A 15,064-nucleotide genomic window follows, 5' to 3' on the forward strand; every position below is an offset into this window, starting at 1 on the left:
ATTATTATTATTATTATTATTATTATTATTATTATTATTATTATTATTATTATTATCAATAAAAAGTATTATCATTAAGAATTGTTATTCTTATTATTATTACTATCGTTAAGATTGTAATTAGTATTATTATTATTGTTATCATTAAAATAGTTATTAGTATTATCATTAATATTATTCTAATACTTATCATCATTAATATTATTAAAATTAATATTAGTAACACTTAACTATTAAGAATACTATTATTATCATTAAAATGAACGCGATATAAAAGACGATTAAAAGCTATTAAACGAAACGATTTGGAAATAATGAGTAAGAATATCATGATGAAATTAAAATATTATAAGATATTGATTTAGATAAAATTATCGTTCTTATTATTTTTATCATTACTATTATTATTAAAAGTATCGTTAGTATTAAAACTATCATTTTAACAAAAATTATCATTTTAATAGAAATGTCATTGTTACTATAAAATATCATTATTATTATCATTTTAAATAGAATTATTATTTTTAAAGATAATATTAAAAAGTATCATAAATATTAAAGTTATCATAATAAGAATTATCGTTTTATCATAATGTCATCTTAGAAATTATAAATATTGATATTTTTATAATAATAATCATTATTACAAAATAATACAACTTTTACTTACTATCATTATAGATATTATTTTATCAAATAAATATGTGATACAAACATATTTTACTACGTGTAATAAATTACTTTAATAAATATTATCTTTATGATATTAAATGAACTCTATAAATTTTATTATTTAATATATATAGAAGTATATTTTAGTATATAAATTTTAATATGAAATTTTATTTATTAATAAATGAATTGTATTATTTACTATATTAAATCTTTTAAAAATATTTAAAAATATAAAACGACGATATTTAAAATATATTATAATTATGGAAATCATTTTGAGTCAACTTGATTTTTGTTGACTTTTGCATATTAGTCTCGAGCATTAGGATTGTGGTACACTATGACCTGACTTAATTTGTTAGACAAATATTGATCAACGTATAAATATATATAATTAATTTAGGTTCGTGAATCCGAGGCCAACCTTGCACTTGTCCAATGATGTTATATGTATTTTTACTACGAAATACAGTATGGTGAGTTTCATTTGCCTTTTTACCCTTTATATTTTTGGGCTGAGAATACATACGCAATTTTTATAAATGTTTTACGAAATAGACACAAGTAATCGAAACTACATTATATGGTTGAATTATCGAAATCGAATATGCCCCTTTTTATTAAGTCTGGTAATCTAAGAATTAGGGAACAGACACCCTAATTGACGCGAATCCTAAAGATAGATCTATTGGGCCCAACAAGCCCCATCCAAAGTACCGGATGCTTTAGTACTTCGAAATTTATATCATGTCCGAAGGAGGATCCCGGAATGATAGGGGATATTCTTAAATGCACCTTGTTAATGTCGGTTACCAGGTGTTCAATCCATATGAATGATAATTTTGTCTCTATGCATGGGACGTATATTTATGAGAACTGGAAATGAAATTCTTGTGGTCTATTAAAATGATGAAAATGATCGATTATGTTAAACTAATGAATTCACCAACCTTTTGGTTGACACTTTAAAGCATGTTTATTCTCAGGTAATAAAGAAATCTTCCGCTGTGCATTTGCTCATTTTAAAGATATTACTTGGAGTCATTCATGGCATATTTCAAAAGACGTTGCATTCAAGTCGTTGAGTTCAATAGAGATTATTATTAAGTAAATGACAGATTAGGTCATTTATAGTTGAATCTTATGAAATGGTATGCATGCCTGTCAATTTTCGATGTAAAGAGAGTTTATCATTTAAAAACGAATGTAATGTCTGAAAAATGTATCATATAGAGGTCAAATACCTCGCGATGTAATCAACTATTGAGAATCGTTTATAATGTATATGAACGGGTCCTTTCACTTATGTTATTGCAACTTGGCCGTGTATTATTTTTTTTTCATTGGGCCATTAAATGCTAAGTAGGCTAGTGTACATTATGGGATTTAAAATTGGGCCGAGAGTTATTATTATTATTATTATTATAAGTATTATTATTATTAATATCATTATTATTATCATTATTAGTAAAAACATTATTATTATAGATATTATAGTCATTATTATTATTACTATTATTATTATCATTCTTATTATTAAAAGTATAAAAATTATCATTTTCATTAAAATCTACATTTTTAAAAAAAGATTACCTTTATTATTAAAACTATCATTGTTATTATCATTAATAGAATCATTAATATATAAAATGAATATAGAAAACATATAAATTATTAATAAAAATGATATAACTAATAAATTTATATAGATATAAATTTGTTCGATTACAAGTATGTATGTTAATATATATATATATATATATATATATATATATATATATATATATATATATATATATATATATATATATATATATATATATATATATATAGGTTCGTGAATCCGAGATCAACCTTGCATTGTTCAGTTCCGTCGTATGCATATTTTTACTACAAAATATCGTATCGTGAGTTTCATTTACTCCATTTTTAAATGCTTTTGCAATATATATTTTGGGACTGAGAATACATGCGCTGCTTTTATAAATGTTTGACGAAATAGACACAAGTAATTAAAAACTACATTCTATGGTTGAATTGTTATACCGGATATCACCCTTGTTGAACTTGGTAGCCTAAGAATTGGTGTTTATTATAATTGCCACCAATTGACGCGAATCCTAAAGATAGATCTATGGGCTTTGACACGCCCCAGTCAGAGAATTTGAACTGCTTTAGTACTTCGATATTTATATATGGGGATATTCTAGATGCATTTTGTTAATGTCGGTTACCAGTGTTCAATCCTTATGAATGAATTTTAAACACTTACGAGTGTATGATTATTGATTAAATGAAATCTTGTGGTCTATTAAAATTATGGAAATGATTGATTATGATAAACTAATGAACTCACCAACCTTTTGGTTGACACTTGAAAGCACGTTTATTCTCAGGTATGAAAGAAATCTTCCGCTGTGCATTTGCTCATCTTAGAGATATTATTTGGAGTCATTCATGACATATTTCAAAAGACGTTGCATTCGAGTCATTGAGTTCATCAAGAATATTATCAAGTCATTTATAGTTTAGATATATTATGAAATGGTATGCATGCCTGTCAACTTTCGATGAAATGAAAGTTTGTCTTTTAAAAATGAATGCAATGTTTGTAAAATGTATCATATAGAGGTCAAGTACCTCGCGATGTAACCAGATGTAATGTATTCGTCCAGATGAATTAGGACGGGTCGTTATACGAAACGCGCCACGAAACGCGGCATAAAAACGCGACCCGAAAATGCGGACCGAAAACGCGACGCGAAAACGCGGACCGAAAACGCGACCCAAAAATGTGCGTCGAAAACGCTCCCTGAAACCGCGCCCCGAAACCGCGCGCCGAACCAAAAAGGCGTTTTAGAGTCGCGACCCGAAAAATTCAATGTTGAAAGGAATTCAAATCCATCAACATCTTGAAGGAATGAACATTCCATAGATGAAGGAATCTCAAGATTCCAAGGAATATAATTCCTTCCAAATTATGTCAACCAAACGGAGCGGTCTAAGGAATTCAATTCCAATTTCATCAAATTTCCTTTGGAATTCCGCGAGCCAAACGGAGCCTAAGTGTATTTCAATTGGTATATGCTAAATTGGTACCCACAGACATTGCTTTGTAGGTGTTGTTGTCATGTATTGATTTGTGCAGTAATACTCTGTACATTAAACTCACGAGATCTTTATTTGTATATTTGAGTTGAACCATTTAGTATTAGAATTTGTGTCTGCGTGTGTTTTGAAGTTTAGATAAATTATTGCTCCTTCTAAGTAGCATATACTCGGTTGTGTTTTTTAAGTAAGTGCTTTAACAAGAATAAGTATTCATCTTTCATACAGTGTGATGAGATCAACGAGTTTGATGATACATCACTTGAAGGTTTTGCTGTCATGTTGGGATTCGTTGTGGGTGGAAACAACGTGAAGTATCATGTATTACAAAATATATATAAGCTTAACTTCTAAGTTATTATAATGGCGGATTCAAAAAAAAAAAAAATTACCAGGGAATTTTTTTTTAAAAATGTTCACACTAACTGTAATTTTTTGGGGCAAATTATGAAGATTTTGAGAAAAAATATGAAAATTTTAAATCTGAAAATATCAAATCTACTGGGACGGTCACCCTCCTCGATTCCTATCTATTTCCGCCCATGCTTCTACCCATCACTTATGTATAGAGAGTTGTTTCATGCAAATTGTTCCGTACTTATATGTGTTAGTGGTATAAATCTTGACCAAAAATTTACTAGAAAATGCTACAAATATTACCAAGCTTTGTACAGTATTAAGTTATCATGTCACTTTTATAATCTTAAAATAATAATTGTTTTCGAATAACCATTCTTGAATTATTCTTTCTATATTTATTCCTATCAAACCGTGAATTAACGGGTCACTAAATTAGTTGATGAGTAAGATATCTATATTATATTTTCATTATTTATTATTTATTATTTTATATTTCATTCATGATTTACTTTTGTAAAAAGTAGTAATAAATAAATAAATTCATAAATAGTAATAAATAAATAAAATAGTAAATAAATTCATAGATAGTAATAAATAAATAAAATAATAAATAAATTCATAAATAGTAATAAATAAATAAATAAATAAATAATGAAAATAAGTAAATAAATAATTCATAAATAGTAATAAATAAGTAAATAAATAAATAAATTCATGAAAGTAAATCATGAATAAAATATAACATAATAAATAATAAATAAATTCATAAATAGTAATAATAAATAAATAAAATAATGAAACAGTATCGAGCCTTTTTGTGGAGTACCTTTTGTATCTCGATATTTATAAAAGTATTTGTTATTTTGCAAAAAAAAAAAAAAAAAAAAGTAACCACCAGACCAACCAGATCTAGTTTAAGATCGTGAGGGTACAAGTGTCGCTCTTCTGCTCATTCTCATTTAAGCTTCCTTCATTTGTACGGACGCCTAAAGTTAACTCCTCATTTCACACGGCGCACGTTATCACCCTCCACTTTATAATTCCTTCCTTTTCACTTCTCACTTTTCACATATAGATCCACTGTCACTATTCCACAATCGGCGCATGTTAATTCATTCCGGTAATGCATTTCAGTCACTGTTATTTCATTTCCGTATTCGCGAGTATTGCGCACGTGCATGCAGAATTATACGATTAGGTTTATTTGATTATATTCCGTCAAACGCAGTTTCATATGCTTTATAATTCACTCTCTGTTAACCAAATCTGTTATATATGGAGTATAAAATATACATATGTGTGTATATTAGTTTGTATTTATTTATATATTGTCGATCTGTTGTAACAGATATTTACACAATTACACATGTGCATAGTCGATTTCATTTGCGGTTATAGTTGTTTGATGATAGTGCAATTGATTTGTATTTTGTTTGACGATAATGCAATTGATTTGTATTAATGTGATTATTTAGACAGATAATTCGACTTTTTTTTTTTTTTTTTTTTTTTTTTGGTAACCGAGGAACCACTACTACGAATAGGCACATTGGCCTCCGCGCAGCGCGTAAACCTTGGGGCAGCAGGCAACCCAGGTATCACCTGTGCCAGGAAAAGCACCCTCTTGTCTGTGCCACTATTAAGTTCGTCTGCCTATGGCACGATTCGAACCCGTGACCTCCCGCTTCACAGGGAGCCCTGGTGGCCATCCAAGCTAAGCCTGGATGGTTGATAATTCGACTTTCAGAGTGTATATTGTTATGATTTTGGTAATTTGTGTAAATTGTATTGTATCTGATTCACATTATGTGAGAAATAATATTTATGATGTGGTATGATGAATGGTTGATGATTTGATATGTAATCGATTGGTAATTGTGATGGTTTGTTGGTGGCAGGTTCTGTTGTGAATTTTTTCATTGTACTTGAATATGAGAGGGCGTCAAAGGGAGCATATCCACACTACATACAAGCGTGCGTCTTCTAAAGATCGTCTGAATACGCAAGACAGAGAAGATGGTTTAGGTGGTAATTTTGACTTTGACTTATGCATCCAAACACTGTAATTTGGATGATATATCTCTAATTTATCATATATTTTGTATATTTTATGTCGTACAACCGTATTGTTGATTGTTGAATGAGGTCAAGATCTTACAGAATTTGAGTGCATATTATTTTCGCCTTCTCGGAACCTTTCTTTTATCGAGTACACCTGTTATTTAGATGAATACTAAATTTACTGTTTGCTGGAAGGAATCCAGATCATGTGCAGATTGATATTGGGAAAGGTTCTGGAAATCCACCTTGGATTCGTTCATTGCCACATGTCATCGTTGCAGCTCTTGCATCATTCTTATTTGGCTACCACCTTGGGTAAATATTACTTGTTATAACTTTAACTATTGTAGTTCAACATATTGTTGGCAAATTGAGCTTATATCTTCATCAATCATCAATATCTATCTTTAATCCAGGGTGGTTAATGACACACTAGAGAGTATTTCGAATGACCTTGGTTTTCATGGGGATACAATGGCTGAAGGTATGATAGAAAATGAACTTTACATGCATCTATGTGTAAGCCTAGTGTTTTCCTCTTATTTGACTTTATAATTTGTGAAATGAAGGATTGGTGGTGAGTACATGCTTAGGTGGTGCTTTTATTGGGTCTACAGTCAGTGGCTGGATTGCAGATGGGATTGGACGTCGAAGGTCATTCCAATGTTGTGCAATACCACTGATAATTGGTGCTTCAGTGAGGTGTACATATTATTTATGTTTTTAAGTGTTTATTTCTGTTGAAATGTGCCTGACTTTAGTTGCATGTACTAGCTTCTCCATTGAACTTTTTGGGTTTTGGACAACAATAAATCAATAGGAGAATTATACCAGAATTTTAATGTAATAGCTCACATTGTTGATCATTTTTCACGCACACACGCGTTTCCGGGCAGAAACCACCTCATAACAGGGACCTGATCCATCAATCCATGCGGGCATGTGGATTGGGTCGAATTCCTGCGTACGGGACGATAAAACCTCCCTCACGGACTTTTTTACGGAGCCAGGGATCGAACCCCTGACCTCCAACCGTGACTCATGGTATTGGGGTTGAACCATTGGGCCACGAAAGCGGTTCAAAATGGGGCATTTTACAAAGGATATTTTTATTCTTTAAGCTAAATTTGGTGGTGTGGTATATGATGTACTTGTTTGGTCTTTAAAATACTACTTGAATACTTACAAAAAGATGTATAATCTGAAACTGATCACATCAGTTTTTTGGTGGCATCCTCGGGTTGGTTCCTAAATATGTTTAAACTATTATTTTGCAGTGCAACAGCAGATGGTCTTGGAGGTATGCTTTTTGGAAGGTTTCTTGTTGGAACCGCAATGGGCGTTAGCCCTCCTGTTGCAGCTCTTTATATTACGGAGGTATTTGACTTAATAAAATTCTCAGACGCTTTCATTTGCTACTTGAATTACCTTTTACCATTGGCATTCTGTGTTGTCTTTTTATTTTTCCTGACATATTATAATAAAAAGTTAGGTTTCACCAGCTTTTGTGCGAGGCACTTATGGGAGCTTCACTCAGATTGCAACATGTCTTGGACTTATAGCTTCTTTCATCATTGGGATACCAGCTAAAGATGTTCCTCGTTGGTAGGGAGCATTATACATACATGTGTTGCATGTTGATGATTACTTGATACTTATGTTACCATTGTGAGCATGCTCGATTGGATCTTTAGTTATCTTTTCTTGATTAATGAATTAGGTGGCGTGTGTGCTTTTGGGTATCCACTGTTCCAGCAGCCTTGCTTGCTCTCCTGATGGAATTTTGTGCAGAAAGTCCTCATTGGCTTTTTAAGGTAAGCATTACTCATCGCTCAATATTCATATAAATATCTTTTTACATGTACTTCTCTGTCTTGAAAGGTTTCCTTAAGCTATAAATAGTACTTAAGATGTGTATTTTGATCTTGATGGTCTGCTTCTGTTTGATTGCTATCGAATCATACTTTCACATAATTAGTTACATTATTTATTTATTTATTTTATAAATTTTGTTTGCTGACCTAATATAGAGAGGAAGAAGTGCTGAAGCTGAAGCAGAGTTTGGGAAGCTTCTAGGAGCATTACACGTCAAATCTTCAATGGCAGAATTATCCAAGTCAGACAGAGGGGACGAAGTAGACGGAGTAAAGCTTTCCGATTTGTTTTATGGACGACATTTCAGAGGTACAACTATATCAACAATATTATCTGTAATTGTTAGACGTTTCTTGTTATCTAAGGCTGTGGTTTTCTAGTGGTTTTCATTGGGTCTGCGCTTCTTGCTTTGCAACAATTATCTGGCATCAACGCTGTGTTTTATTTCTCTTCAACTGTCTTCAAGAGTGCTGGAGTACCATCAGATATTGCAAACATGTCTGTTGGAGTAGTGAACTTGTTAGGTAATTTGGCATTAAGTTGTACTACTGTGTTCTTTCATCGCAAGGCTGTTGCTTAACAATGTAATGATATTTTATTTTAATCTTATACAGGTTCAGTATTTGCTATGATTTTAATGGATAAATTGGGAAGGAAGGGTCTCCTTCTTGGAAGTTTCATGGGCATGGTATATATCAAAACAACTCGAGTACAATTTGTGATTCATGATTTTAGCTTTGTATCAATGTGTGAACCATGATCCTGTTTATTTTATTCTCATTGCGTTTGATTTCAGTCATTGTCAATGACCATGCAAGCAGCTGCTGGAAGTTCAGTAGTATCAGAGTTTATAATGGTGTACCTTTCTGTTGGTGGTGTGCTTTTGTGAGTAGTTATCAACTTTACTTCATTACTTCATTTCTAAATTTCTATTCACTACAAAAAAGATCCAATATCATATGGATCCTGAATAATAAAGCCAAAATAGGATTGGGTCAATAGTGCTAATGGTTTATCAAAACTCAACTCATTTAGTGGCCGGGGTTGCAGAACTCGGAAAAAACTCCCGAATACTCCGTCGAAACTTGGTCAACCCTTGGTGAACGAGAATTACTTGGGATAACTCCACCAAAACTCGGGATTACTACCCCTCATTGCCACGGAGGTACACCACGCACGACTCCGGGCAGCATGCAAAGCAGTTTGTCGCGCCTCGAGATTAGTCACACTATAGCCCGAAAGGGAACCCAAAGTAAACTTGGGATTACTTTAAAGATTGGTCAAAATAAGTCAACCTTGGTCATCATCCGATTACTCCACGAGTTGCCGTTTACTCTTTTAAAAGTACCGACCGAGTACACCCCCGAGTAGCGATTTTTGCAACCTTAATAGTGGCAACTGATGGTAGTCGGATGAGTATACATTTCTCAAACGGAAGGGCATTACATCGTATAGGTATATACAGTTAATGGAAATGAAATAACAAGAATAATAAATTATAATAACAGGAACACGTGCTTGCAATAGTTTAGATATGGCATATTGGACGAATGCATAGATTTATGACTAAATATATATTGTTTTTGGTTTCCAAAATGCAGGTTTGTGTTGTCTTTTGCCATGGGTGTGGGGCCGGTACCTGGGCTTCTCTTGTCAGAAATATTCCCAGGCAGAATTAGAGCTAAGGCAATGGCAATCTGCATGGCTGTACATTGGGCAAGTACATTCTTTATAAATATGTCACCATGTGACTTGAAATTCTTAAACTATGATATTTGCCACCTCATAAGTTGTGGATTACATTCAATATATTCCTAGTAGCGTTTGGTTGAATTGGTTATCCTTGTTGTGCACTTGTTGCAGGTTATAAATTTCTTTGTCGGTTTGCTATTTTTGCGAATGCTGGAGCAACTTGGGCCATTGATTCTGTACACAGTTTTTGCAAGCTTTTGCTTAGTGGGATTTTTCTTTGTTAGAAACAATGTGGTGGAAACTAAAGGAAAAACTCTGCAAGAGATTGAATTGGCACTCCTTCCAGCTCAGCTTGGTTGACTTTGATGGTACATTATCATTTTATCCCCTCCAGTTGTTCATTTTATCTCCCGAACACATCATATCCTTAAAATTTTCATTTAATTATTAGTGGAAATTACTGATTTACAGGTACATATGTTGTTGGGTAGCTGTGGATCGAAATTTTGATTCTCTGTGGGATTCAACATGTTGTCTTTTGGTGTGAGAAATGCACTATTATCAGTGGAGAGGGTCTTAGAGGAACATACTTGAGGAGGGCGATTATAATATTATATGCAGGTTTATGCATCCCCTCTTTTGGTTTAATATATAGCCTGTTTACGTTAGAGGTTTTGTTGATTGAGGCTATAAGGAATTAGCACAAGACTTGCTTCTACTATAAGTTTATAAATAGTCCTGCTATGAGGAACTATTGTAGGGTTTTTCTAGGGGTTAGTTATTTGGTATGTCATTTTCGCTTTTGGCCTGTATGTATATAGCTGAAGAAAGTCGATAAAACCACATTATTATTTGTCACTAGTACTAGTATTATGGTTTCTATGACTTTTTAGCATATTGACAAGTTTGTGTTTGATATAAACGAGTAAACGTATAATAACAAGTTTCACATGTTCTGTTTTTTACTCCATGTGATGTTCATACGAGTATAGCCACTTAGACGCGTATACGTTGATACATGCCTACTTCACCGCAGCTACGATGATCAGGTCTCTACTCGAATAAAAATCTTTAGTAATGGCTCTAATTATTGAGTCGACAGCAAACGTCGATTAATTAGCGATTTGACTGACTCTTAGAGCCTAAATTAAATTTCAGGCAAGATTTAAAACTCATGAAAATTTGATTTTACTATTTTCATGGCGTCTCAATTTTATTTTTAAATTTTTTTCCTACTTATTGGCTGGAGGTCCACTCGGAAACAATCTCTCTATCTGCTGAATAGAGAGGGATGACTTTCTCTACTTTTGAGAGTGTTTTCACTCTGAGTGGAGAAATGACTTGTCTTTATTCTCGGATAAGAGAATGATTGTCTATATCTCACCTCCCCCATACACCACTCATGTGTTATTTAGTTTTGTTGTTTCCAATTTCGATACCAATGTACATTTCAGAGTTTTCAAATAAGTAAATTTATATGTTCCAAATTTCAATATAATTATAATTCACATATTTACATATTAATTATATTAGAATTATAAATTATAATGTTTAAAAAAAAAAGAATTGGTATTTGGTAAGATTAAAATAAATATATAATTTTCGCTTATTTTATTAGTGGGAATTTGGGTTAAGCTTGAGATAAAAGACGATTATTGAGTTAAATGAAACAAATCACGAGCACTTTCAGATCCCATGATAACTATTGCAAATTCTATAAAATGGTTTGCTCCCATTTTTTTATTTTTTATTTTGGTTTGGTTGGGTTGTTTTTAGATCCTCCAGCTTCAAGCCTTAAAGTCCCTTATTTGGAGTTTGTATCTTATGCTGCCTTTGGGTGATCAATTTTGCTATATATATTATATTCATCCTCCTTTGCTCATAAGTAGTTAATTATGGTGTTTTTTCTCACTTATGCAGTCATGCTTCTTTTTCTACTTTATTGCTCATGATCATTAACGTTGTAATATTTTCAGTCTCTTTCATGTAAAAAATGAGCTCAATAAAAAAGCCATTACCTTGTATGAATAATTGAATGGAGTGTTATATACGAGTATATATTATGTTACGTTAGTTCATAGATAAATATTGGATTTCTTACGAAATTATCTCAGTAGTTTTAGAAAAGAAATGTTGATAAATTTTTATTGGAAAAATCTCCACCTAACTTTAAAAATGAAAAATGTAGATATAATATGTATCTTGATTTTTTTTGGTGAAAAAGAACGAAAACTCATAGAAATTAAAACGTTTTCAAAAAGAAAACATAATCAACCAAATATATTATACCTATAATCTAAAAGACATAGTGAAAATAAATAGTATACTTCTCATGTTTTACAAACTTACACTAAAGTTTTCATCGTTTAAAAAATTGACACATTTTTAAAAATTATACTATTGTCCAATCTTTTACAAATACACACAAAATTTTTATTTTACCATAAATCAACCTCTAAAACTCAAAAATTATAAATAATATACTTTTCATGTTACACAAATTTACACTAAAGTTTTCATGTTTTATAAATTGACACATTTTACAAACTCACATTATAACTTTCATCTTTTATGATTTTCCACAATTTTTTTTTTTTTTTTTTTTTTTTTTTTTATAAATTAACCACAATACTTCACTTTTACTAAAATTACCAATAAAAAATTTCACTTACTAAAATCAACCACTTCACTTTTCACTTTTTAATAACTATTCATTTTTATTATTATTATTAATTTATATATATATATATATATATATATATATATATATATATATATATATATATATATATATATATATATATATATATATATATATATATATATATATGTATATATCGTTGACGTGAGTCTCACTCTATTAATGGGGTATTTGCGCCACTTCTCTCGACAAAATGAAAACGATAACAAAAAATTAGTGAATAGTTACTTTCTCACTTATTACGAAACAACCACATAAATATTCATTTATTACAAATCAAAAATAACTATTACTATTGTTGATATTATTATAACTGTTACGAGTATTATTTTGTCTTTTTTTTTTTTTTTGGTAAACTTTAGTAATTTATCCGTTTCGATTATGTCATTTACTTCTATTATTTTCCCTCTTTTTTCAATGGAATTTAGCTACAGTTCCCGACGCAATGCGAGGGAATCCCAACTCGTTAGTACTATAAAACAACTTAATACAAAAAAAAAAAAAAAAAATCACTATTTTATGAAGGAATTTAATCCTTAAACATGACCGACTACAAAAAATTCATTTTTGTACACGAAAATGTTGCATAATTATAAATGAGAACACTGCTTATCATAATTGAAATTTTAACTTTTAACTGTCACATAAGAATCACATCGACAACAAAATACTATAAATCACCCATATCTACCCATCATAATAAAAGATATGTAAGCACTACAACATAAGGTATAAATAATTGAAAGCACATGGAACCATCTCCATTTAACTGAGTGGTTACCGTCCTTTTGAATGTACGTGAAGTCTCGAGTTCGAGTCTCGCTTGAGGATTTCTTAATGCAATTTGCTTTGGAGTTGGTTATGGAGTCATCTGGAGGTATCGCTGTCTGAGCCTGTCCTATGACACTTATTCAGGGGGTGCTTCCGGAGGCATCGTTGTATGAGTATGTCCTACAACATTTGTTCAAAGGGTGTTTCTCAAGGATGACTACATGCAGAGCCTGTCCTATGACAGTTGTCCAATAGAACATCTTGACACGTGGAACAAATATGATCGGGTGGTGAGAACTTCTTTTATGATCCCCGTCAGTGATTCCAATCTCGTTGTTAAAAAAAATTAAATGCATACGAACTCACTATGTTTACATGAAAAATTAAATCATGACGAACTCATGGGTAGCCGGTGCCTATGACGCCATTGACTAGTCATGGTAAATCACGGTAAAGGCCACCTTTTATTATTTTTTACTGAGGACTACATATGAAAAACTTAGAATTGAATATGATTGGTCGACGTCACTTGACAAATGCTCTTATATGGGTTTTCTATAATTCTTTTCGGATATCACATTTTTTTTATTATTATTATTATTATTATTATTTATTTATTTTTATTTTTTTGACAAAAAAACAGATATATATTAAACTTTTCACAAAGAGTGAAAATAAAGAAAGAGTACAAAAGAAAGGCTTACTAGCCCAACAAAAAGATTATATGGACATGCCCATACTCACCTATCAATGAAAATTACCAATACATTATCCAATACATAATTGCCAAACATCAAAATGAACTAGAAGACCCAACAACTAAAATGAAGTCAGGAAGCAGATAGCATGAATGGAATACTTCACTTCAATAACATCCACGGTTGTGCATTCCACACATATAGATGAAAACTTTCCACTTTACCCGCATTAACCAACCATTGAAACACTTTAATCTTTATATGTTCCACAACACTCTTCCAACTTTGATAAGAACCATTAAAAAGAAAGTTGTTTCTAGCTAGCCAAATTAACCAAAAAGAAACCGGACAAATCAACCTCCAAGCTTCTTTGGCTTTAACACCTAAACCATGAAAGCATGCAAGAGAAATTTCAACAACGGACGAAGGCATAACACAAACAAGCTTCCACCATGAGAATAACGCCGACCACACATTATAAGACCATGGGCAATGTAATAGAAGATGATCGATTGATTCTACTTGGGACGAACACCAACCACATTTGTCATCCGCACCATCTCGAAGACAATGGCGAAAACTCAAAGTCTCTTTAACCGGAACTCCTCCTTGAATCGCTAACCAATGAAATATGGCTATCTTTGAAGGCACTAATTTATTCCAAACTACCTTAACACAAACAAACTCCGTATCTAGATTAGACTCCAACATAACTCTCACCCCTTCCGCTACCGAATACACTTTATTCACCGAATGTACCCACAAAATGGAGTCCTCTTTGTCTAAATCTAACGACACATCCCTAAAGAGATATTTAAGTGTAAGAACTTGTCTTTCATCATACTCGTCTAAAGAATTTGGCAAACCAAAGTCCCACTCCATATCACCTTGAGAGTTCACACTAACCATATTTGCGAGACATACTCCCACCAAAAACCCACACTACCAATACTCCACACTAAGGCCACTTGCAATGGACCGTTACCCACCTCCGCTACCCATCGTCACCCGCTCACGGCCACACCAGCAAACCGTTAAAGGTTCCGCCAGTGGAGCCTGCAACGAGGCTAACGGATGAAATTGTTGGGCCCACTTCAACTTTTTTGTTTTTTATTTATTTATT

The 15,064-nt window shown here is 31.9% G+C and overlaps 2 protein-coding genes across 3 annotated transcripts; one reads left to right on the forward strand and one right to left on the reverse strand.

Annotated features, from left to right (window-relative positions):
• The first annotated feature begins 5,128 nt into the window (after positions 1-5,128).
• On the forward strand, positions 5,129-10,710 carry LOC139892677 (probable plastidic glucose transporter 3). Of its 2 annotated transcripts, none has more exons than XM_071875792.1 (15): positions 5,129-5,263; positions 6,042-6,168; positions 6,408-6,519; positions 6,621-6,688; positions 6,774-6,906; positions 7,482-7,581; positions 7,697-7,809; positions 7,925-8,018; positions 8,235-8,388; positions 8,460-8,603; positions 8,694-8,767; positions 8,876-8,964; positions 9,681-9,795; positions 9,943-10,139; positions 10,243-10,710. In XM_071875792.1, the coding sequence occupies exons 2-14, from the start codon at positions 6,075-6,077 to the stop codon at positions 10,129-10,131; spliced, it is 1,479 nt and encodes a 492-aa protein (XP_071731893.1). In that variant the 5' UTR covers positions 5,129-5,263; positions 6,042-6,074; the 3' UTR covers positions 10,132-10,139; positions 10,243-10,710. The 2 variants fall into 2 exon arrangements, with proteins under 2 accessions (XP_071731893.1, XP_071731894.1); XM_071875793.1 differs by lacking the exon at positions 5,129-5,263 and adding an exon at positions 5,744-5,912.
• Positions 10,711-14,103: 3,393 nt separating this feature from the next.
• Positions 14,104-14,850, reverse strand: LOC139889452 (uncharacterized). Its single transcript, XM_071872403.1, has one exon. It carries the CDS (start codon positions 14,848-14,850, stop codon positions 14,104-14,106), a length of 747 nt encoding a protein of 248 aa, XP_071728504.1.
• Positions 14,851-15,064: the final 214 nt, after the last annotated feature.

Source organism: Rutidosis leptorrhynchoides, chromosome 2 (assembly GCF_046630445.1).
Source record: "Rutidosis leptorrhynchoides isolate AG116_Rl617_1_P2 chromosome 2, CSIRO_AGI_Rlap_v1, whole genome shotgun sequence".
NCBI classification, from domain to species: Eukaryota; Viridiplantae; Streptophyta; class Magnoliopsida; order Asterales; family Asteraceae; genus Rutidosis; species Rutidosis leptorrhynchoides.